Below are 26,784 nucleotides of genomic sequence, written 5' to 3' on the forward strand. Positions count from 1 at the left end.
CAAAATGGCACATCATTCCATCTCTGATCCTTTTAAATGAATGATAACAGAGATTCACTTTTTTAGAAGAGTTCAAAATAGTGAATAAATTGAAAATTGTGTAATATAAGAACAATTGGAGGAATCAGTGATGCTTACCATGCAGAAGGGGTCATTAGATGAGTTGTCAAACAGGTAGTTTTAAGCTATCATGTCACCAAGGAATTGTCTTGGTTCTCTTTGTGAGAACCCTGTTACTGCAATAAAGAATGCTTCATCTTATGAAATGATAAGTATTCTAGGAAAAGTGTTTAAGTCCCTATTACATCAGAAGGATAATTTTAGCTACAACTGCAATTTTGCTGCCATAATGAAGATTGTTGAGAATCTTTTAATCATTGAATAATAACTTTTAAAATACCTATGCTATAAATCTGTCTTGGATTGTTTGTGAAAGCATGACAATAAGTTTAACAAACAATCTCAAAATAAGTTGGTCAAAAAAGCAAACCAATGTGGAGTCTTTTGAGGAACCTCCATACTGGTTGAACAAGTTTACGCTCCCACCAACAATGTAGTAAGGTTCCCTTCTGGCCACACCCCCTCCAGCATCTGTTGTTATTAGAGTTCTTGATTATAGCCATTCTAACTGGGGTGAGGTGGAATCTCAATGTTGTTTGGCTAGAAAGGTCGAGCATTTCTTCTTGTGTCTATTGGCCATTCTTATTTCCTCCTCAGAGAAGTTTCTCTTTAAGTCTTTAGCCCACTTATTAATCAGGCAGTTGTTTTATTTTTTGAGGATTTGTTGTTGGGGGATTTAATTTTGTGAGTTCCAAGTATATTTTAGATATGAGACCCTTATCTGTTGTATGGCTATGAAGATCTTCTCCCAATCCATGGGCTTTTGATTAATCTTGCTAGCTATGTCCTTTGCCATGCAGAAACTCTGAAATTTCATGCAATCCCAGTTGTCCAACCTTTCTTTGATTTGTTGTTTTTCTGTGTTCTCTATTAATAACATTTTGGCTTGTGCCAAAATTTCTCCACATAGAGCTCCCTTATGACCCAGCAATCCCACTTTTGGGCATTTACCCAAATGATTACAAACAAGACCACACTAAAGCCACCAGCACAACTATGTTTATTGCAGCATTATTTACCATAGCTAAGATATGGAACCAACACAGATGCCCCTCAGTAGATGTATGGATCAAGAAAATGTGGTATACATATGAATTCTATGCCTCCATCAGAAAAAATGACATTGCCCCATTTGTTAGAAAATGGAAAAACTTGGAAAAATTATATTAAGTGAAGTATGCCAGGCCTAAAGAAACATAGGTCCATGGTTTCCCTTATTTGCAATAACTAGTATATGTCTGAGATAAGTAGAAAAGGTCAAAAGCTATGTACATATGACCAGATAAGATGAAGTTAAGCAAAATGAACCCCAAGATAGGGATACAAGTGTTTTTGTCTTGCTTGATATTGTTTCGAACGTATTTATAAGGTAAATGTGATTTTTTTGTTGTTTGTATATTCCTCCCCCACAGTATAACCCCTGTTTTCACTGTATTTGATGTCAGTATAATTGGGGGAGGAGAAGGGAAAAAGAAAATGTTTAAATAGGGATACAGGTTGACCCATTGCAACAATGAGATGTACAAGACACTATGTTGAAAAATGAACTTTACAAAGTTTAGGTGGGAGGGTGGGAGGGGGGAGTGTAGTTGAGGAGGTGGGAGGGAAGGAATGGTAAGGGAAAAACAAAGGAGGAGGCAACAATTCTTGATAAGAAATGTGCTCATTACCTTGCTCATGTAACTGTAACCCCTCTGTACAGTATTTTCACAATAAAAAACTCATTAAAAAAAGTAAACTAGGTCAAAAAGTAAATTAATTTGGGGAAAGGGAATGAGAGAGTGAAAGAAGAAGTGGGACTGATTGGAATATATTGTAAATGTGTGGAACTATAACAATGAAATCCCCCTCCCCATATAATTAATGAAAGCTAACAAAATAAATATGAAAAGCACTTTAACAAAAGAAAATTAAGCTAGATTATTGCCATGAGAAGCTGAAAGGAAAAGCCAGAGCAAGCTGGGATGAATAGAAATTAAAATATGTGATATACTGGAATAGAAAAGTAAAATAAATTCCATATACTAAGCCTTTTTTGCCTGTTGGACTTATTAGATGATTCATTAAGTTCCTCTTTCACTCAGCTGATGTCTCCCGCATCGAGTAACAGCAGTGGGTCTCTCTTACCTTCTTCTTCTTCTGATTGCCTGGTGGGCCAGGGAGGGCCTGGACGGAGCCATGTCACAGCTTTGAGGAGCCGTTTTGAGTTGGAATATGCTCTAAATGCGAGGTCCTATGCTGCCTGCCCCCAAAGGTAAGTGGTGATGTGAACACCGGTCTTACCATAAAAGAGACTCTTACTAAAATTCTGGTATGAATTGATTATTATCAACAGGATGAATCACACCACTGGAAAACATTCAAAGAGAAGTTTTGAGCACACTTTTAATATCACTCCCCAAATGTAGAATTTTTTTAAAATTTTATTTTATTGTGGCTGGGAAGGTGGCTCAGTGGTAGAGAGCTTGCCTTGCATGCTTGAGGCCCTGGGTTCGATTTCTCAGCACCACATAAGCAAAAAAAAAAAAGCCAGAAGTGGCGCTGTGGCTCAAGTGGTAGAGCGCTAGCCTTGAGCTGAAGAGCTGAGGGACAGTGCCCAGGCCCAGAGTCCAGGCCCCATGACCGGACCCCCAATTTTTTTTATTTTATTGTAAAGATGCTGAATAGGGGGAGGGGGTTACAGTTACATGAGTAAGGCAATGAGTACATTTCTTGCTGAACATTGTTACTCCCTTCCCTTGTTGTTCTCCCACTGTCCCTTCCCTCCCCCACCTTGCACAATCCTCTCCCCTCCCGAAGTTGTAAAGTTAATTTCCAATATACTGTCTTATGAGTATCATTGTTGCAATGGATCATCCCATGTCCTTGTTTCAGCATTTTGTTAATTCCCCTTCCCCTCCCCAAATTAGACAAATGTATATTCAAGATGCAGGATACCAAAATCAATTATAGTGACAACAGAGGATATACCATAGGGGGAAGAACATACAAAGAAAATAAAAAAAATCACATAGTACATTTAAAACAACAACAGCAACAAAGAAAGACCTCTTGTGTTCATATCTTGGGGTGCATTTCACTTATCATCATCTTATATGGTCATATGTATCATCCCATTTGTTAGGAAATATTTGGAAAAAATCATATTAAGTGAAGTCAGCCAGACTCAAAGAAATATAGGTCCCAAGGTTTCCCTCATTTGCAATAATTAGTATACATCTAGGATAATTTTATCAGATGAGCAGAAAAACTCAAAAGCTATGTACATAGAAATTTTATTCTATGTTTGTTTAGGTTATCTAGCTTGCAAGTTAATAGCAACTACTTTAGCATATTAAGAGATGCCTATGCTAAGACACCAAAGAACTTTGTCTAACATGTTTTGGGATTATCTTACAGAATGCAACAGAGGATTCCTTTTTAGGATCCAAGAAACAGCCTCAGGAATCTTAGTATCAAAAGTTCAGAGTTGCAAGAAACATTATAACTCAGAAATTCCCCTCCTAGGAATATGCCCAGAGGAATTGAAAACAGACATACAAACAAGCACTTGTACTCGAATGCTTGCAGTAACATCAATGTTTTCTCTCAGTGCAGGAAACAGGCAGCCTAAAATCAGGGGGTTCCAGTGTGTTGGGCTCTGGTAAAAAAAGGCTCTCTACCTGATGTCGGAAGTTTGTCTTTTCCTCAGTGTCCTCAGGGGGGAGCGAAGGGGCTCTAATGTGTCATAATCTTCTTATAAATTCATCAGTTCTATTGAGTCAAAGCTCTACCCTTATGATTTCATTTAATCTTAATCATCTCATTAAAGGCCCTATTTTCAATACAGGCACATGAGGGTTAGGGTTTCAAGCATATAAATTTGTGTGGAGACACAATCCAGTTCATCCTTAAATCTCTAAAAAACAAAAACCAAATTGATGCTGCCAGGAGCTAAGGGGAGGGAGAAATTAGGCGTAACTGCTTAATGAATGTTGGATATTATTTTGGATAATGGAAATACTTTAGAATTAAATAGACATGATAGTTGTAAAACATTATAAATGTACTAAATGACAACAAATATCTCTTAAATGGAGAACTTCACGTTATGTGAACTTTACCTCATGAAGGGAAAAGCAGAGGGGTAACTCAGATAAAGAAAAAACATGGGCCCACATTCTACAGTAGTAAACTCTGTCATTTGCTTGCCCAAGTCCTAGCAGAAGGTTTTTATTTTTAGTATTTTCTTCTTTTTTTAAGCTTAATTGTAAACTGTCAAGGAAAGAGAGATATCAGTGATCTATTGCTACAATTTGTATAATAGCTCATCCCCAAATTCAAAGATATAGAGCCATCACACTTATTTCTAGCTCATTGTGTCTGTGTGCAGGGTGAGCTAGCTTGGCTCTGACCTACAGACTGTTTCTTAGTCTCCCTCACTGTACTTAGATGAGCACATAGAAGAACATACTACATGGAGCCTTCCATCTCATGAAGGCCCAGACTTCACATGCACAATTAAGGCCTTTCCTCAGGTTACAGCTTCTTACCTTCTGCTGGCAAGTCACATTTAAGTCAGATGTCAGTAAGGAGAGAGCATGAACTTGATCCCTAGTGGAAAGGACTGTAAAGACACACATTAAAGGACATAGATGTAAGAATAATACAATGATTGATATATATGGAATAACATGGCATTTTGCTGTTCAGTAGCATTTAACATATAGACTGAATTTAACAGTAAAGAGTGAATGGGATTGACCCTTTGTGGACTTAGTAGCCATCTGACTAAGCATGTGTTCTTAGAGTGAGGTTGAGTTCATATTTTATTAACCTAAACAAGGCCACCAATAGGCTCTGTTCTAAATGGAAGAGCTGAAAAGGCAGCAACTATGAGCTTGTAGACAGTAGACCATGCATACTACATACCCCAGGAGGGCAGAAAAGGTGGACGAAGCCTATTTCCTTCATGTGAGCTTCAGAGCATTTGCACTTACATATGATCTTCTTCATGCATCATCAGTGGAGAGGTTTCCATTATACTGAAGGTGGGGAAAGGCTATCAGGAATCAGCAAAGATTTATACAATCTACAAATTGCTGCTACTAGTGCTATTTTGGCTTCATTTATTCTATTTCTGGCCTGGCAAAAAGAGTCACAACTGCAACTTTAAAGGAATGGGAATCTGAATCATGAAGGCAGTAATCTAGGGGATGTTATGAAATTAAGTACCAGCAAGTTTGATTGATCACCAGGCAGACTGGACACAATTCTTTATTGGACTCCAGTCTCCAACATCATTTCATAAAGGGCCCATAGGCCAAAGTTAGATTAGGTTTGGTCACATCATCTTCTCGTTCTATCTGTTCTTATTCTCCATTTTTTTATAAATAATTCTCTGAACTGTGAGATCTTTATTTCTAAAGCACAATCACCTGAGCATTGTCTATTCAAGACAGAAGTTAAGGGGAGGAGCTTGTAGAACAGAGATCTGAGATTCCCCCTTTGTTTTGCCATTTACCAGTTCAATGACCTTGGTTAGGCTGTTTAAGTCTCATGTGTAAAATACAGATAATAATACCAGCTTGTAGGACTGTTATAAGAGACACTATTATCTCAGTCCTGACAATAAGTGATTGAAAGATAAAAGCAGACCTAAGCAAAGAATGCAGTTCTGTTATTGTAGATAAGCCACAGAACTTGGAAAACATGGAAAGCTACACATTATGGGAGGCATGGTAGCACTATCAGTTGGGTGAGTTAAAGATGAAGGGACCAAGCTTCTCAAGTCTTTGAAAACGCAGAAAGATATACCACTACTAATAAAAGTGCTGAACGGAGTGCCCAAACCCATCAGGTGTTTTGGAGCTATTCCCTTTGATATACTCATAAATTTTTATAAGCCCTTGGTTCTTCATGAGTGCTAGGAAACTCTAGTGTGTTTCTACATGCAAGTTGCTCTGAACATTCTAGCGCTAGCACATCACCGTGCATTTTTCTGTGAGGGTGGCAGGAAGTTTGTTATTTGTACCAGCTCACTACCAAGCTCAGTCTCTGGAGTGTTTGAAATCAATATCAGGAATAGATAAACTATTTAACTGAGCTATAAGATGAATCAAAAGAAATTGTTTCTTTTTTCTCACTGCTAATTCTAGCGGTGTGATTGATATAATGTCAGGAAGTAATCAATATTTGTGTAATGGATAAAGAATAAAGGATTAGATAAATGGGTTCAATACATGGTAATTATTATTAATTTGGAACAAAATCAGTGAACAGGTTTTTAACTGTTTCTTTTTTTCCATTTAAGTAGCTATCACCATTGCACATCTACTACATGTTGAGCACTGTTTTAAACACATTGAATAGTTACATGATTAAGCTTTAAATGGAAGATCTTCCTGTTTTCTAGATGAAGAAACTGAGATTCAGAAAGCATAACCAGGTTGATGAAAATTAAGCAGTAGACCAAGTTAAGAGTCACACCCAGTGCTTTTCTGTGCTTTCTGAATTTCTCCACAAGAGGTGAGATGTGCTAAATACTTGGTATATCTTGCCAGTACTTATGTTTGCTCACCTCATTCCAGTTTGTTCTGGAAGTTGATCATGAAATGATTTCATGTATTCCTCATCAGCCTACAGTTTCAGCTTGTGAATTTGAAAGGAGAGAGAATTTGAGGACAGTAAGCAATAGGAGCTTAAGTCAAAGAGCCCAGGAACACAAGAATTGATCAGACAGGTGTGTGAGATAGTGGCTCTCAATTTCGGCAGCATGATGGAACCACTTGGGGATCTTTTACAAGTACCAAAGCCCAGGACCGATTAGATCATAGTCTGTGGGATTGGTGCCCAGGCATCAGAAGGTTCCCAAGTTTCCCTGATGGTTCTAACATACAACCAAGTGTAAGAAGCATGCTGAAAGAAAATGGTACAAAGCCAACTTGACAGTCACTCTGTGGGAAGGAGATGCAATCGATGGGATAGATGGAAAAGGGAAGTGAGAGCAGGTGAAGTAGCAGATGTGACCAAACAGGATTATTTTGAAGTTTGATTACTTGTCTAGTCTCTCCCGTGAGTCCTTGCAGTGTACTACTTTGTAATTTCTTCTTGTGTTTGTGCTTCCTAACTAACATTTAAACACATACTAAACTTTGTAGCTTTGTATACCATTATTATTTTAAAAATTGGGTATAGGATTGACCCCTAGTCTCTACTAATGACTTGGACCCCTTCAACGATGCCTAGGCCTTAGACTGAATGTTTTTTTTTTTGGGGGGGGGTCCGGTCGTGGGGCCTGAACTCTGGGCCTGAGCGCTGTCCTTCAGCTCTTCAGCTCAAGGCTAGCGCTCTACCACTTGAGCCACAGCGCCACTTCCGGCTTTTTTTGCTTATGTGGTGCTGAGGAATCAAACCCAGAGCCTCATGCATGCAAGGCAAACACTCTACCACTGAGCCACCTTCCCAGCCCTAAAATATTTTTTATTTTAAGATACTATACAGAGGGATTACAATTACATGAGTAAGGTAATGAGTACATTTCCTGTTGAGCATTGTTACCCCCTCCTTTGTTTTTCCTTACCATCCCTTCCCTCCCCACCTCCCCAACTCCTCCCTCCCCCACCCCCTAAGTTATAAAGTTTGTTTTCAACATAGTATCCTGTATGTTTCATTTTTATAATGGGTCAACCTGTGTCCTTGTTTCAGCATTTTGTTATTTCCCTTACCCTTCCCAAATTAAAAAAAAAAATGTATATACAAGATCAGGGCACCGGAATCAAATATGGTGACAACAGGGGTTATACCATGGGGGAAGAACATACAAAAGAAACAAAAAAATCACATAGTATGTTATAAACAACAGCGACAAAGCAAAAACGTCTTGTGTCCCTATCTTGGAGTTCATTTTGCTTAGCATCATCTTATATGGTTATATGTACATAACTGTTGACTTTTTCTGCTTGTCTGGTAAGATTATGCTAGACATATACTAGTTATTGCAAATAAGGGAAACCATGGGACCTATATTTCTTTGGGTCTGGCTTACATCACTTAGTATAATTTTTTCTAATTTTTGTAATGTTTTGACTATTTGTATGCATGTTTATTTGTAATTATTGTTTTTCTTCATAAAATAAATTTTAACATGGTGAGCTGTTTCAAGATATTTTCTCCTCAGAAAATAGGAATTCAGTAATTCTGACTGAAACCAGAAATTGCTAAGATCTGATATTGGAGACGATCTCTTGAAGTGTAGTGCTTCTTTTAAAATATTTCAAAGTTCTAAATATAGTTTGAAAACTAAGCATGTGGCACTTGCTCCTCTCACAGAGTATGAAAGTTTCCATCTTGTACATGGATTATAGCGTGCAAATTTAGAAATGACAAAGTGATACATAACCTTTCAGATGTAAAAAAAATAGTGTTCGCATGGAGTTGGGATCTGAGAATCAAATCATGACCTAGTTAGCAGTCCAGGAGAAGAAAACCAAGGAGCCAGAGCTTAGAACTGTAAAATAGATATACTTGGAAATAATTTTTCACACTATAAGAGTCCTTCAAAAAAGAAAAAGAGGGCTGGGAAGGTGGCTCAGTGGTAGAGCGCTTGCCTTGCATGCATGAGGCCCTGGGCTCGATTCCTCAGCACCACATAAGCAAAAAGCCGGAAGTGGCGTTGTGGCTCAAGTGGTAGAGCGCTAGCCTTGAGCTGAAGAGCTGAAGGACAGCGCCCAGGCCCAGAGTTCAGGCCCCACGACTGGACCCAAAACAAAACAAAACAAAAAAAGAAAAAGAGTCCATCAAAGAGTTTGGGTTTTTTTTTTGTTTTTGTTTTTTAATAGGAAAAGCTTGCCTGGTACACTTAAAATGCATTTCAATTTATAAAAGTTGAATACAACTTATGAAATTTGAATTCACACATAGTTTTTCTGGAACACAGAGCAGTTGTATAAGATGATAGCTCCACTGATAGAAGAAGGATGAATAAAGAAAGGAGAATGAAAGGAGCCCAAGTGTGCCAAGTGATGATCAAGATGTTTATTAACTACGAGTGCCTAAGTCTTCACCAATCCTAGTCACATGTTTGAGTCTCCACCAATTTCAGTCCCGTCTTCCTTCCTCTAATCCACCCCCTCTCCTACATACTTCTTCCTGTGGAAACTTCCCTTGGGATCCTTGGATATTCTTCTGTCTTCCAAATCCTTTACCTCCAATTTCATTCCTGTGTCAGCTTCATACAATGCTTTTCTCTTCTCCATAGGTTTTCCTGTGATTTAATACAATTTATTCTCTCCTTTTCCTTCTCCATCTTCTTTTCTTTCTCTTTCCTTCCCCTGATTACATTCTGTCTTACTTAGTGTAGGCTACCTTAACTTGATCAGCTTTTTATTTTGTTGTTGATCATCTAGGGACACTAACTCCAAGATGAGTATAACACTTCAATTTAGACTTTTTCATTAAAAAAACATACTAATAATTATGTGTTAAGCATATTTGTGAATAGGATTTCTTAGGGCTATATTTCATTTTTCTCATATTACCTGGAGCCAAGTATGAAATAGGTCACCTATTTTCTGAATCTTCATGGATAGAGGGAATTTTATTTTTTTTCTAGTTCATCTAATATTGGTTTGACTTGAGGATATCAATTTTTTTAAATGTTTCTTATTTGACCTTCTACATATTTGGGCCTGTGCTACCCCCATATGGAGTCTGTTAAAATGAATAATAGTCTTAGCCAACCATTTACTTTTACTTGATATCCACACTATGTTGTCCACATCATGTGTGTGTAAAGTTAATCCTTTTTCACTATTACACATCCAGTACTCAAAACAATGTGTGGTACCCGGTGGGTATTAAATACCTGTTTGTAAAAAAATGATAAAGATAACTTCCTGCATTCATGATGCTATGTAATTCTAGTAACAGTATCTTGAAATACTTTCAAGGTTTCCATTTTTCCAATGAAACAAACTGAGATTCAAATTTAAGTAATGCATATGAAACCATCATAAAATGAGAAAACAAGTTCACAATGGAATATGGCCCTGTCTGGTAGTATTTCTAATACATCTTACTGTCTGTGAAGATTAAATTTAGCCAACATGTTTAAATTACCTTTAAGAACCAGAAAGTTCTAAACTTCAGGTTTGGGCTCAAAAAGGAGCAATCTAGTACTATTAAACTAGCTCACGTTGAAAGTGCCAAATTTAATGCCCTTCACACACTCTCAGTCTATGAACTATATATGTTTTGATTGCAGAGAAAATTCCCTTCTCTGAAAACTCTGAAACTAGCCATTTGCTTCAGCGTATGCTTCTTCATGACAGCTTGTCATCAGCTGTCTGCAGACTCAACTTGAACACAACTCCACATCTGCTGTCTCATAGACTCAGAACATGTAATGGGAAGAACTGCCTTCTAGGAATAAAGGGTTTTGAAGATGAGTCTAGCCAGACTTTTTAATCTTCATTCATTAGACATGTTCTCCACTAGAGTAGTTAATTGATAGCCTTTACATTCACTCTATCTTTAAGCATCTTGTAGCCTGACTTACCAGTGATGAGTTGCAGAAGTTTTTCAATAAAGGGAAACCCCGATCTTTCTCATTCAGACACACAGTCAGGGCTCAGAAACTCTAGATGATTTTTTTCTTGAACTGATTCTAAAATGTACATATTCAAGAAAATAATTTATAAAATACTTCATTTTGAGCTTTATGAAATGTTTATGTACTTAAAGATTGTTGATTTAAAATGTATCTCATAGCATTTTCAACAGAGCTTAGTGCTTATTGGAACATCATATCATTATCTAGCCCTCAACTCTTCCATGCCTCCCAAGCTTACAGAAAGTGTGGCCTGATCATAGGACTCCATGCTGTGGTTCTTGTTCATATTGTTTGCATGATAAGAATAATAAGTTGCTTGCCTAAATCTAGGGGAAACTCTTTTTTTCAGGATGTTTATCATATGTTGAGTATATAATTTTTATGACACTGACTTGCTGAAGGTCTGCCTTCAAGCTCATTAAATATTTGAGATGGAAAAACACAAAAATCAAAGGAGAGAAGCTGAAACCTAAGCCAGTGTCAGATGTCTATCAGCTGCCATTTATCTCTTTTTCAAGCACAAATCTTGAAGTGCTCACACATTTTCCTAATTAATAAAAGCAGGAAAGCTCCTGATGTCATGGAGTATGGGACTGAGAAGGAAAATAGCTACATGTCTTGATGTGAAATTGCAGGAAGATTGTGTATATTATTGTCCCTGAATGTTATCTAATAGAGGGAAAAATTTAAGAAAGTAGGAAAGGACTTTGCAAGAAATTAAAGTTATTTTCAAGAAAGTCCACAATATAAGCACATGCATCTATACTATAAATATAGTCATTTATATTTTTATGACAACTCTACCACAGCTCTACCTACAAAACTGTACAGTGAACTATGCAGACAATCCCCATGCACTCAAGAAAGTGAAAGGAAGATTACAAAATAATTGCTTCTGCTCTCTACATTTCATGCTTTGTTATCTTACAAATCATCAGAACTAGATATCATCTGTGCTGAAATTTGATAGTGCTCTATCTCACATATGTGAAAGATCTCCTTTGAAGCTGATATGGACCAACAGCAACCAAGGTAGCTGCTCTTTTTGTGCTGACTTGCTCTCTAGCACCACCTAGCAACTGGTTCACTCACCTTAAGTGGAACTGCAGCCCTTTGACTGCTGCTGTATTTGGGTAGAAACTAGATTTTACCAGGGAACAAAGGCTGTTCAGTCTCAAAGTTGAGGAGCACGTGAAAAATGTCAATCCCTTCCTTGACTTTTAAAAGCAACCCTTAGTTTGAAACAACCTTTCTCTGTGAAAAATGTCAAAGAGAGCACATCAAACAAAATATTCTGTTCAGAAGAGGAAGTGATGGAAAATGGGAAATTAATAAAAGTAAAGGTATGAGTAGAGCCATATGTGTGTAAAACTGGCACCTTTAAAAAAAAAAGCTTTTAGGACCTGAATTTATTGTCACACATAAAAGATTTGCATGAAAAGAGTGTTCAGGTGACATATTTAGGTTAGAGCACATCCACTTGAGAGAGTGGATGAGTTGCAGCCCTCACAGTGGCTATTCTGATGCTGTAATTTCGTGTTTCTTTCCTAGCCTTCAGCAGTGCTTGTTAGCCAGCCTTGAAGGGGCTCCCTCCTAACCCAAAGGGCCAGCCACACTGCGTTTTTCCTTCTTCACGCATTTTGTAATACTAATTAACTAATTCCCAGCCACATGAAGAGAACCTGCAAAGATTTGCCAGAGGCAAACTGCTAAATAAATGGTGACAGATTTCTCAGTTTTCAATTACTTGAAATGACATATTGCCACAACGAGTGGCCTGACTTTCTAATGATGAGAAGTCTAGAGTTTTTCATTCCTGGAAAGGGAGAGAAACCTCGGCCATTTCTTCACTCATACACAAAAAGAGGATGCAGGCCCACTCTTCAGTACATCAAAGCAAGATTCTGCCTTTGATTATAGTTGTGCTGGATGGAAAGTAAGATTTGGTCTGAAAAAAAAAAGCTGCCTTTGAGACCATTTCTGTTCTACTGAAATGTCTGACAGGACACAGCACAGGGACCAAAGAGAACAACCAGCCTAATTAAATCTATACAGGTGGCACTGTGCTCTGCTCAACAGCTCTGACTCCAGCTCGGCCCCACCCTGCTCCCTCCTGACTCCAGTGTTTGTGTTGAGAATCTCTTGCCAGCATAGCAACTGTTGCTATGTTTTCAGTAATGAGAAGTGGGTGATGCTGGTGTCTCGGTAATGATTCAGATACAAGAGCGATGATTTCTAAATAGATTTCTGAAGCAGATCTCACAATGGCACTGCACAGTTTAACGGGTTTAATTTTTCATACATTCTATTTCTTCTTTTCACCTTTAGCACTTTCCATATGGACTGAATCTAACCCTCCTAGACTACAAAAGTAGCAGCATCCTTCCTTTTGCTCGTTAGTGTTTGAAACAGGACATTTGTTATTTAGAAAGGCATTTCACAAGCCATTGTTTCTTCTTATGTCCTTAGAACCTATGGGATTTAGTTTTTCTTAGGATTTACATAATGCCAACTAAGAAAGAAAGAAAAAAAATCATGGATCCAGAGAGTAAACCTTCACTACTAATCAAATTAGAATAAGAATTAAAATTAGAATTAAAACCATCTACCATTCATATTTGTGATGCTAGCATTTTCCAATGAGCAAATGTTTTAAAGGAAAAATATATGAAAAAATATATGAAAAATCACTAGTAGATGTATACTTCCCATGCTACATATCCTCTTTCAAAAATACAGTAGGGCAATAAAACTGTTTTGTTTCTTATAATCAAGCAGCTATGTGCCAGAGAGCAGTAATTGTGCCCCTGACCCTAGATTCTAGCCCAGCGTAGGCCCAAAAGGGAATATGATGTCAAAAGTGCTATACTCACTGGTGGCACTATTGAACTGGCCTAAGAATCAGAAGAGAAGAGAGACTGCATCATTTTACCATTTACTCTGTTCTAGACATTATTTGGAAAGTTTTGTACGCTAGTCATAACATTGACTTATCACAAGTCTCTACAAGGTAAGATTATTTATTGGTAGTCTACAAATGAGAAAGCTGGAGCACAGAAGGGATAAATGACCTGCCCAAGGCTTTGCAGCAGTAAAACAGCAGGGCCAAGAGTTGAGCATAGATCAGCCTGATTCCTAAGCCTATGATCTCCTCTCTACATGCAAAGCTGTTGGAATAAGAGAGAGGAGAGCTGATCTCCTACTGATCAGTTGTATGATGTGAGAAAATTCCTTCCTGCTCTAGGCTTCAGGATTCTCAGCCATAATAAGGCTCAGGAATTGGATGTTTACTCTCAAAGGTATGTTACCCAGACTACCAGCTTCATCATGGTCTTGTTAGAACAGTGCCCCCCCCCAAGCCTTACTGAATCACAATCAACACTGTGATGAGATGTTAATAGTTAAAATTGTGTATAAACATTAAAATTTAAGAAACACAGAACTTGTCAATCTTCTATGGACCTTTCCAGTTCTGATGTACTTAGAATACTTCTCCCCACCCCATGATCTCTTTCTACATTCTATCTCTTCTAAGATTGCCTCACTTCCCTACAAACCCTTCCAATCCCATCTTTACACTTGATGGGAAGATTCAATGTCTTCCCAGAAGAGAAATCTATTCTGCCTCTCAAGTATCTTCCTTAATTTTTGTGCAGACATTTTTACAGAATTCTGACAGTATGAGCTGCATATTATCTACTATGAATATTTTAAGTCAAGCACAATCCAATGGTTCTTTAAATATAGGTCCTCAGAAGCTCATAAATAGCACACATATGGTCAGTTTTCACATTTCTTTCATAGGCACACAAACCAAACACATATCATTTTAAGACACAAATACATGAAGGATTCATTAACACCTACCTCAACCTCCAAACCACCTCCTATAGGTAGTGTTCCCATTGCTCTCAGCTGGCTGGAAGTTCATCAGGTCTGTTGTTGGCACAGTATTGTATAGCCCATCAGAGCATAGGAAACCTATGATAACCATTGGTATGTTTGTATGTAAGCTGAAGTCTCTTTCTACACACACACACACACACACACACACACACACACTATACTACTTGAGGCTGAAAACTATGTACTCTTTGCATTCATCAATTGAAGCATGCTTGTCATGTAGGATGATAGATATATGCATATTGAATGAAAGTATATATGAGTGAATGGATAACTATCTCAACCAATGCAAATCTTTGCAATTCCAAAGTCTTTGTTCTTATGTAATTCTTGTTCTCCTTCACATTAGCATTAGTGAAATCCAGAACATGACAGTGATTCTACAGTGAAGAACGTTTGAAAGTTCTGATATAGAGACATTACATTGTGGACATTGTCTATAACAATATGGCACTTTGATTCAGTGTTATGTGAGCTGGCCATCCAGGACTGTGAACTCTGAGATGTAGAATCTCAGTCTTTGGGATAACCAGTGGTGAGAATTAAAATGACATTTATGTTTTTCTCAAAGTCAGTCTTGTATTCATTCAACAAACATCTACACCAAACCCACATTTTACCAAGAGTTTGGCAGGCACTGGAGATGTCAAAGAAAAAGAATATAATTAGTCTTTTTTGCCTTGTAAGAAATTATCATGGAAAATGGACCCAAATAGATTTTTATATATACAGTATGAGATGTCCAATAATGGGAACAGTACATTGGTCTCATGTAGACCCAGAGAAAGGCAGGAAACACAGGTCAGAAACATAGCAGATTGAAGGGATAAGAGAGAAAGGTGGATTTAATAACTGATGAACATACTCATATTGAACTAGATGGTATTTTCAATATGGGCTGTTTTATTCTTCAAAAAGGAAAAGAGAAATGTTTTAGTATTTTCTCCTTTTTACAGGTAGAAGAATGAGGCCCAAGAAAAAGCAGGTGATAAAAACCTGTGGCAGATCTTTCCTGGCCAGTGTGGTTCTAGAATTGATTAACTTAAACACTGAACTTTGCAAAAGACAGAGAAACAAAGAAAGTACCAGGAAAGAAAAGGCAAAGAAAAGCATGGGTGATACAGCCAGAAGCAGCTACCCTTGGAGGCTAACTGGCCAGTGTGTCAGAATTGTGGTGTGGGAGGTTGCTAACCTCCTGGGCACACGGAAGTTAAGCAAGGGATCTGAGCCTGACCTAAGGACTGTACCGGGAAGAAGACAATTTGGAGAGGAAGGGCATACTCTCATGATTGCAGAAGTGGTAGATGTTAGGCAGTACTTGTAAAAAGACAGACATCCTGGAAGCCAGGATACCTGTGTTCTACTTCCACCTCCAAGGCAGAGCATCAACATGGGCTTTGGTTTACTTAAAAGAGGGATCATGCTACTGCTTGGTCTGGCCTTTATAAGAACTGGAAAACATACTTACCTCTAATATCATCTCTGGGATATTTTTATTGCTCTTTTCTGAACTAAAGATAAATGCCTCCTATTGGGTAGGGATATTGAGAGATGGAGCGATTTCTTCCTTAGGCTGAGAAGGGCAGATCCACACTCTGGTACTTGAATCACCTTTTAATCTCTATTTTGAAATTGTAGGACACTGGTATCTCATTAACAAGTAGTTACCATACATTTCTCCTGGCTTCTCTTCATGTATGGCCATGCCTAGTTGTTGACCTGCACATGACCACGCTTTGGTCAAATTGCAATTTAGTTTGATGTAAGGCATTCTAGATACTTTTGCATAGCTGCTACATGTGTAAGATGACAGAAATCAGGGAAATTACCTTTGAGAATTTCAATTTGTGTCTATAATCCCTGAAAAGACCACCTGTAGTTAATTGTAAGTATGCTTGCCAAAATCTAGAGCCCAGCAGTAAAACATAACAGTAAGATGTTAAATGCTTCAGGAATAACACCTCTACATATACTGCTTTCACCCCAAGGAACATTCTTTCATTGTACTCAGATTATCCTTTATTATTCAGAGAAATATGAGTCTTACACTCTTTTCTTCAATAACATTTTATCAGGGCCACAAAGAAGGAAATAAATTCTGAAATCATCTATAAAAATTGATGACAAGAGACTCAGGTGAGACATTCATTGCTGACTGTGACATATGGGAAGGAACAGAAAGGTATTTGCTTACGAAAGTTACCTATGAACTACTTTCTGGTTTTCATTGTAGACTTCAGTTTTCTTTTTCTTTCGTTCTTTTTTTCTTTCTTTTCTTTTTGTGCTGGTCCTAAGGCTTGAACTCATGGCCTTGGTGCTGTCCCTGAGCTTCTTTTGCTCACGGCTAGGGCTCTACCAGTTAAGCCACAGCCACAGCACCACTTCCAGCTTCTTTTTTGTGGTTAATCAGGGATAAGAGTATCATGGATGTTTTTGCACAGGCTGGCTTTGAACTTAATCCTTAGAACTCAGCCTCCTGAGTAGCTAGGATTACAGGTGTGAGCCACTAGCACCTGACTTTACACTTCAGTTTTCTTTGTGCATTCTTTGGCTCTTTATCTTTTGTAAAGTAACCAACTTAGGTCCTTGCACTTGATAGGCTGGTACTCTTATTGTGTAAACTATAACCACAGACCTATCTTTGGCTGGTTATTATAGAGTCTTATGAACTTCTTTTTGGCTAGCCTGGATGCACAATCCTCTAGATCTCAGCTTCCTGAGAGTTAGGATTTCAGGCATGAGCCATCAGTGTCTGGTGGCTAAATATCTTGAGATATTTAGAAGGAATGGTAATTTTTTCCCAGCTTTCTCTTTAATGATCTGAATGGGAGGAGCAAAAGGAAATCACTGAAAGGTTATAAAGTTTCATTGATTTATTTCCAATGTATATCAGGATAGCACCTTTTACTGTGATTTATTCACAACAATAGAGACCCAAGTGCTTCATGTGGTTAAGTAAAGGCTTCCTTAAAGAAGTGTGTGTGTGTGTGTGTGTGTGTGTGTAAGAACTTCAATAGCATATGTTTAAATATGGCTATAATGAGAAAGTTTTTGGAATTGATCAACTAATATAAGAAAGTATTGAACCACATAAATACATCTGTACTTTTTTTTTATCTTATCCTCTCTGTATTGCCCTTATTTTCTTTACTTAAAGAATTACAGTATAAGCCAGGTGCCAATGGCTCATGCCTATATCCTAGCTATTCAGGAAGAGAGATCTGAGGATCGCAGTTCAAAGCCAGCTCGACCAGGAAAGTCTGTGAGAGACTCTTATCTCCAATAAACCACTCAGAAAACCAGAAGTGGTGCTATGGCTCAAGAGGCAGAGCACTAGCCTTGAGCTGAAGAGCTGAGGGACAGTGCCCAGGCAAAGAGTTCAAGCCCCATGACCACAAAACAAAACAAAACAAAAAAACAGTAAATTACTTATAGTTGAGGAAAACAAAATCCACATGTCATTCTCCCTTATTACTCTAATGCCATCATTTACCTGATTACAGCTATTCAGCTAAGATGTGGGTACATTCATGTACTACATACTTCTCTACTACATGCCATATCCTGCAGTAGAGTTTAGAAACACAAAGGTAGATGAGGCATTTCCCCAGCCTCTAGGAAACAGTGAGAGGTTCAGAGACGCAATCAGGAAGGGAAACACTGAGCCATGTGTAGGATGTGCTTGGAACCTACCCAACACTGCTTACCTTGAATCTGGAAGAAAGAACCAAGCAGAACAAAGGCAAGTAACCCAGGCAACAGATCTTGAGTAGCAGCAGAGTTGGGTGTGGCCTGAGGAAAACTTACAGATGGAGCCTTAAAATGAACATAATTAGAAATAGGGAAGAATATGAAGACGGGTAAGCTCATTGTCGAAGAAGCATTGTATAAAGACAGAGAGCGAGAGCGTTAGAGAGAGGGGGCAATATTCCTTTGTGTCTCTTCTCTCTCAGTCATGAATACCACATACTTTGTCCAGGTGAGCATGCAGCAGTCTATATGGGACAGGTTACAGCAACCAAGTCTGTGTGACCTTAAATGAGCATGGATACTGCAGCTGGGTTTAGAATAGTTGTCATAAGGACTCAAAAGGACTTGAAAGTGGAGAGAAAGGGGCAATGCAGATGAGATATGACAGACACACTATCTCCACATCAAACCCAGGATTGGGCTGTTCACCTGTACAAACCAGATAGCCCACAGAGGCTGTCCTAGATATTCAGCCCAGATGGAACTAGAAATGTTGGACATACAATTGCCTGTTGTGAGTTTGTCTTTTTAAGTGATAAGGCAGGGAAATAAAATATTTAGTCATCATTGTTTAAAAGAAGACAAAAATGGTTTATGCAGAGGTAAGCTACTTTGTAATTTATTAGTCTCTACATTAAAAGCTAGACAAGGACTCTGAACTCTACAGAATTAACTAGTTAGCTCCTCCTCCATTTGCCTAATCCTCCTCAATTTCCTCCTCCTCTGGTCCTTCCTCTCCCTCCTCTTCCTCCTCTTCCTTCTTCTGCCAGTCCTGGAGTCTGAACTCAGGTTCTCACACACTCACTGTTTTGCTGTTTGTTATTGTTTGTTTTCCACTTAAGGCTGGCTCTACCACTTGAGTCATACTACAACTTCCAGTTTTTTGATAGTTCATTGGAGAGAAGAGTCTCATGGACTTTTCTTTCTGGGCTAGCTTTGAACCACAAACAATCCTAAGATCTCAGATTCCTGAATAGCTAGGGTTACAGGTTGAGCCATGACACTGGCTGTAATTCTTTACCAATATATCTTCCTTCATCCATTGGTGCCTAGTAAAATGCTGTCAATGTTTCAAGTGAAAAACAATTCACTGAATGAAAGACAGAATACCTAGTACTGAGGGGTACTATTTATATTCTTCTTCCACCCTTGATGTCAAGAGCTCCCTACCACGTGCTTCAAATTAGGCATCCCTGTGGCAAGCTTGATGCCGCTTGGAAAACTTCCCTGTTAACAAGCCTAATGGTGGAACGAGTTGTGTGAGTAACCATAGCCAGCCTGGTCTGCCTGATGCTCAGATACATGCCTCACCACAAAAACCCATCTCACCCATATTTTTCATGACAAGATACTTGAAGAAGAAAATATGCTTGGCTCTTTAAAGTTGATGCTGGTCCTGGACTCTTTACAAAAGTCTCTGACAAAAAGATTTTGTTGTTAAAGCCATCATAGCATATCACTTGTTTGGCCTGTGATCTCAGCAGAGGTGCCAGAGTTGAGAAATTGGCTGTGCATATACTTTTCCAGCTCATTCACTCAGCCAACTTTATTGAGCAGTTATACTGGGTTTGGGGCATTTACTGTATCCACATCCCTGCTCTGTATAAATGAATCATTGTGATCCAGTGCACGGAGGACTCATATCTGAGTAAGTCTGTGGAAAGGTGGACACAGACACTACTAGAAGCTGAGAACTAGATAGATATTCCTCTCGCATTGTTCCCTCAGGACAAAGGACTTGTGCAGTAGGTACACCTTCCCCTTCTCCTCCTGTGCATTCTTACTTCAAGAGCAGCTCCTTGTCTTTTCTTCTCCTCTGTCTCCTTCTTCCCCAATTCTAAGCCAAAACTAAGCAAAGCTTCATTCTCCAGAGGCAGCTGGTACTCCATGTGGGAGAGTCAAATGTTTAACATCTTGTCACTTGTGTAACTGATGGAGTCATCCTTTTTGTTTCAGAATTCTGTGTTTAGGGGTTGAAAAGCTAGATTGATGAACACTACCAGAGAGAAATATTTTTTGAGAAGTAAGTGAAGCTGATGACACATTACTTTACAGTTTAGTGAAATTCAGCAAATCTAATTCTATTATCCTGTCAAAGTTTCAAGAAAAGAAGACCTGAAAGCATATTTTAGACGATTCCTTAAAGACTACAGAAGCCACAACCACATCTGCAAAAATCAGATGCATCTGGCACTGACAGACCATTGTTTTACTAAAGGAGTGAATAATCTTCCAACAACTAATTAAGGAAAGTTATCTTTGTTGCTGCAGTGCCTGCCTCCTTCTCCCTTGAAAAGACTGTCAAGCTATAAATGATAACCATGTTTCTCAATGCAATTTCTTTTCAAAGTTTTACATAGGCAGATTTATCCAGTCACACCAAAATAGGAGCTTTTTTTTAATGAATCATAGAACAAAGTACTGAAATGCAGATTTTTATAGAGCACATAAGGCTAGATCATTTACACCCTTGTTTATTTTTACAATCAAGTATGAGACAGTGCCTACTAAATGCATTCTGACCACAATGCCAAGGGCAATGGTTTTAAAGCATTTTCCCACAACTGTATGTATTTGTCAAAGGCTCACAAGCTGACAAACTGAGAGAGCTTTTTGGTGCTCTCAGCAATTGGTGTGGCTGAGTATAAACTCGCACTGAAATTCTCCCCATTACAAGTAAGAGTTTAAATAAATGAAGAATGCAAGAATCATTGCAATAGCAACTGCTGCTTTTTCCCCCAGCTATAGAACATTCATTAAAGAAGGAAATGCTCCATAGAACTTAGTGAGAACTGACTGCCTACCAGTGTATATGTTATCCAATTAAATGCTCCCAACTGCCTTCCTTCCATTGTAAAGGTGGGAAAACTTGTCAAAACAGTTAGAATAGATGCTATGAGGTAGGGAGTAGGGGGACCTAGAATTGTCCCTGGTCTATCTAAACCCCAGACTCGTGTGTGCTCTTTTCAGGGCAGCATAAGGAATTCTGTGTGGAACTCACAATAAAAATGTCAAAGTTAAGGTTGAAATATGAAAGGACTTTATAACTTGAGTTGCACTCCATTCCCCCAAAAGCTACATTGAAGTCCTACATAGATTGTTGCAATATAGCTACTTGGAAGTAATTACTGAATTACAGTAGGCCCTTAATAGAATTTTTGAGGATTGGAGAGAGAAACATAGGGTAAGAGAGTGGAGACAAGATCCATGGGTGTGTCTAAGAGCCCAGGAATGTCAAGGGTTGGTGCAGTCACCACCTGGAATCAGGAGACAGGTGTAGAACAGATTGTTCCTCAGCACCTTCAGAAGGAACCAACCTTGCTGATGCCTTTTTTTTTCTTTTTTTTTTTGTCGGTCCTGGGGCTTGAACTCTGGGCCTGGGTGCTGTCCCTGCGCTCTTCAGTTCAAGGCAAATGCTCTACTGCTTGAGCCACAGCACCACTTCCGGTTTCCTGGTGCTTAACTGGAGATCAGAGTCTCATGGACTTTCCTGCCCAGGCTGGCTTTGAACCATGATGCTCAGATCTCAGCCTCCTGAGTAGCTAGGATTACAGGCATGAGCCACCGGTGCCTGGCTCCTGCTGATGCCTTCATTTTGGACTTCCCTTCCTCAGAACTGAGAATAAACTACTGTTATTTTAAATTGTTTTGTTCCAGAAACATTGCTATGGCCACCTTAGATAACTATTGCAGGGATGATGAAGCCTTATAGAGACTAAGAAGAAGACTTGATGCAGTACTGTTCTGTAATTTTCCTTAGCCAGTAAAATAAATTGTTTGGGTTGTTATTCATTCATTTGTTCACTTATTGGCTCAATCACCATTTGCTCAGTTGGGTAGGGATTTCCTCATTACAGATGTTTTGCTAATACTGAAAGTGAAAAATTAAACCTGGTATCTGACTTAAAATAATAGTCCAAAGAAGTAAGCACCATCCATACAATACAGTGTGTTAAGAGCTATAATAGAGAAGCCATATGCTATGAGGCATAGTATGTACAGGAAGCTGAGAAAGAAGTCCATAGGGATAGTTTTCTATTTGCTACAAGAAGTAACAGTAATGAGGCTGGAGAAGACCGAGGCTTACAACAAGGGCTCTGGCCCAGGGGCCTCATTCTTGTAGGTCATGGGATCTCCTCAATGGGTAGAGTAGTTAGCCTTGTTTTATTGAAAGATCAATTCTGCATCATTGCTGAAGATGGCCTAGACAGGGTAAGGAGCTGCTGTCTAGTTATTCTGGCTAGATCTCTCTCTCTCTCTCTCTCTCTCTCTCTCTCTACCTCTCTTGCTCTCTCTTTAGTTTTTATTTTTTAGGTAATTTTATTATTTTTAAGTAGTTGTGAAAAGAAGTTGCCATTCAACAAAGCAGTGGATGAATACTATGCATCTTGGTCAATGTCACTGCTTTCAACATTCTCACCCATCCCTCCTAACCTACCCTTCCTTGACTTTCCTTCATTTTATAGAATATGCATTAAATTTTTGACTGCATTTGTTCCCTCCATGAATCCTAGTATTATGTGTTATAAATGGTAATAATATCTGCTTCATCTCCAAAGGTGACATTTCATATTCATCAAAAATTCAAGTTTTTATTTGAATTTTCTCCAGTAGGAGAAACTTAAAAATGGCCAATCGTTATTATGACATGTGAAGGCACCTTAATTCTGGAATTATTCAATATTAGATTATTCAAAATAGGGAAAATATCCTTAGTGACAGTTTCCCAAAATGGCACTGGTAAATTGTTAACCATACAATAGATCACATTTGCTCTAGCAACCTCTGTCCAAATGTGGCAGAAGTCTAAAGGAAACATTTATAGCTTGTGTTGCATGAACAAAATTACAAGGAAACACTGATAATCTAAATAAAACAAAGACATCATTGTCTCCAGCACTGAAGACTATTTATAGTTTGCCCTCTGTGTTGGCAGATGTTACTCATTATCATGTGTTCCAGGAATCATTTCCAACACCTGTGGGTGCTTTATATGTGTAATATATCGGTAGTGGTAATTCTTTGAAAGAAGGTTAATAACATTAATCCCATTTTACAGATGGGAATAAAAGACAACTGGCTTATCACATTTTCTCTGGTCAGATAGTAAATCAATGCCTCATTAACACTCATTAGAATTTTCATTGCATCCAAATTCAAATTAAGTTCCCTTCCCTAAGGCAATTACTATCAAGACTTTTCTGGCTTTTACTCCTCACTGATTCCAAAGCAAGCAGTTGAGCCAATATATGACCAAGGTGCTGTACTAGAAGAACAAGTCCTGCACAAGGATGATGTGTGTCAGCTGAGCAAGCCCTTGGAAATGACTTAGGGTCAGTATCAGTGGACTCTTTAAATACCACCAATTAGTAGCAGTAATGTTTGGTGAGGACTCTGTGCAGTCTCTGTGGTGAGCACAGTGAATGACTGCAATGACAACTTGGCGTGGCAACCTCTCTAAGGCCCCATTTACAAGATGAGGACACCAAACTTGGAAAATGACTTATGAAAAAATGTAGGCAGAAAGGTAGGAAGCCTAGAAAGGATTGAAACCAGATCAGTTGAAGCCAGAGTTCATGTTCTCAACCACCAAGTCAATGGTACTCAAAATTTAGAAGACATCAGAATCACCTTGCGAAACATTGATTGTAGGCCTATACTCTGAATTTCTGACTTAGTTACATAGGTAGAAATTTTGCATTTCCAACCAGCTCTAGGTTACTGAGGCTGACTGATATCTCAGAACTACGTTTGGAGAACCATTGTTCAACACATACATTATTTAATGTAAATTTTTACAGATTAGCATAGTTTCTGAGCAAGTGCTGATCTGGCCTTAGTACTACTTTTAGGAGATGAATCTGGCAACTCTGCTTAGAGTACTAAAAGACATCTGGCAGACCACCAGATGCCTAGCAAAGGCAAACAAAACCAAAAAGATGGTAATGGATCTTGGGAAATGTTAGCTGAGTTCAGTAGATGGAGCGATTTTGCTGATCTGTAAAGATAAAATGTCAAATATGACATTCTACTTTTTGGTCTGGGTGGTCAGAGAAATTGAGAAGAGTTCAACCATCTTGTATATTTTCAGCTCCTATTTTCAAATAGCCTTCTACCATTCATTCCCTTTATTTGTAGTTTTTGATTTATGACATTGTCACAGCACTTCTCTTCTTCCTTTTCCCTATAGGGACCCGTGTATCTAACAGGCAACTAAAGACTCTTATCCTCTTCTGAGATTCTACTCTTATCTCCAAGGCCTCTGAGTCTCCTATTACTTCATGAACACCTTCTCTCTGGCATGGATGTGCATCTCACACTCTGCCAGGGGAATCTCAGTGGAGACTATGAATAGTAACTGCATTTATGGTTCTTACATTTTATCTGAAGTATTTCTCAGGAATATACTATCAGCAACAAAGTCTCCATAATCCCTCATAAATGAGATTCAAAATAATAAGTGGTTTTAAGTTTAAAGTTATTGTACTCATATTCATCCTTTGCTTTATATAATTTATTTTCCATATGTAAAGGGTTCATCTTTCCTTGAGATAGTCAGAATCTCACTGTGTTACCCTGAATTCACAGCTCTTCCTGCTTTAGTCTCCTGAATGTTGGGATTACAGATATATAACATCAACGTGATGAAAGTTTTTTTTATTTATTTTCATTTTTGCTTTAGTCCACTCCTTGAGATTGAACTCAAGGCTTGGACACTGTACCTGAGCCTCTTTTGCTAAAGGCTAGCAGTCACCTACTTGAGCCACAGATCCACTTCTAAAATAAGCCAAACATTAATATTGATAATGTTTACCATCCTATCATGAAATGTTTATCATTTGTAGTACTTTATAAATAGCCATTTTTCACAAAAAATAATAACTAAACTGAATCTTCAGTGAGAAATTTCAAATGCATACCATTTTAGCACACTTGCAGAATTCAAGTGACCTTGCCTCCTACTTATATGAAGAATTTGAAGCTGTTTCTCACTGTTTCTAATTTTCGCCCTCAGTCCCACTGGTCTCTCTATAACTTCAAGAATTACCATCTCTTCCTTTCAGATACAGCCACCATTCCACTCCTTTCTCCCAGAAAGAGAAGACTCGCTCCACTCAATCACCGTTTCTGCTTCTTTTAAGTCCTTGTTTGTGTCCTTTGACCTTCTTCCTTACTTCTTTCCTCTGACACCAAATCTTGGTGTCACAACTCAAAACATGGAAAAAAATCCTCTTTAAATATAAATTTTACTTTTTAAAGACATGGTATCAAAGGAGAAGGTAAAGGGGAAGGAAGCTTATAACCCATTGTAAGTTCCAGCAAGGGCGAGATAATAAGGCTATCTTCTCCTATACACAACCTGTGCAGCTATCACTGGAGAGGGAGGTGGGAAAGATACTCATGAACCTTTCAGGGAATTTTCCAGAGAACTGATCCAGCATGGTGTAATTTACTTAGGGTTTTAATTCACTAGTTATGATAGTTGTTGACATGGGAGCATAGGTTAAGATTACACTGGAGGGGCTGGGAAGGTGGCTCAGTGGTAGAGTGCTTGCTTTGCATGCATGAGGCCCTGGGTTCCATTCCTCAGCACCACATAAGCAAAAAGAAAAAAAGCTGGAAGTGGCGCTGTGGCTCAAGTGGTAGAGTGCTAGCCTTGAGCTGAAGAGCTGAGGGACAGCGCCCAGGCCCAGAGTTCAAGCCCCACGACCAGACCCCCCCCCCAAAAAAAAAGATTACACTGGATAATCTTCCAAGTCCCAATGATAGTTGTGAGAGGTTCCTGTCTAGGGATATAGACCCACTTCTCTATGTTCTGGCTGCCCTGATAATCTAGAATGTTCTAAAAGAAGTCTGTCTTTTGGGTAGCAGCTCATTCCTCCATCTGGACTTCAGAACTGGGTTGGATAATGTCTTCTCTCCATCGTCATGAAAGTTTGCAGATAGGAGATTAGGGTCCATGTGCAAGTTATATGTGGTGATAACAAGGAGCCTGCTTTCCATTTTCGAGTAGCTGGTTTGCTTTCTGGCTATGCCATTCCCTTGGTGCAAACTTGACCAAACTCATTCCTAACTTACCTTTCCTAACCAGTTCTTTATCTACAAAATGAGGATCATATTAGAGAAATCATAGTTAGTTCATGATTATTGTGAGGATTAAGGAAACAATCCATTTCATTTATGAAATAATGTGTGGCACCTGGTTATTGCCAATATTCCATTTCAGCAAGACATTGGCTTATCCTACACCTATATATCATATGATCATGTTATATGTATAGAGATAGCATAATTTACGTATGTTTACATATATTCTAAATACATGTAAATTAAATGCTCTTTCCTTAAATCCTTTTGTTCAATTTTCTGCCCATTCCTTTGTCTAGAAAATTATACCTGAAAGCCCAATAGATTCC

The 26,784-nt window shown here is 38.5% G+C and overlaps 1 protein-coding gene across 1 annotated transcript in view; it reads left to right on the forward strand.

Moving 5' to 3' along the window:
* LOC105986067 (serine/threonine-protein kinase TNNI3K-like) overlaps positions 1-26,784 on the forward strand; it is a 270,376-nt gene that overhangs the window by 218,305 nt on the left and 25,287 nt on the right. The window contains 1 exon segment of the mRNA XM_013016804.1: positions 2,205-2,374. Within this exon segment, the coding sequence (XP_012872258.1) occupies positions 2,205-2,374 (170 nt within the window).

The sequence above is a fragment of the Dipodomys ordii genome, unplaced genomic scaffold (assembly GCF_000151885.1).
Source record: "Dipodomys ordii isolate 6190 unplaced genomic scaffold, Dord_2.0 Scaffold33, whole genome shotgun sequence".
NCBI lineage: Eukaryota > Metazoa > Chordata > Mammalia > Rodentia > Heteromyidae > Dipodomys > Dipodomys ordii.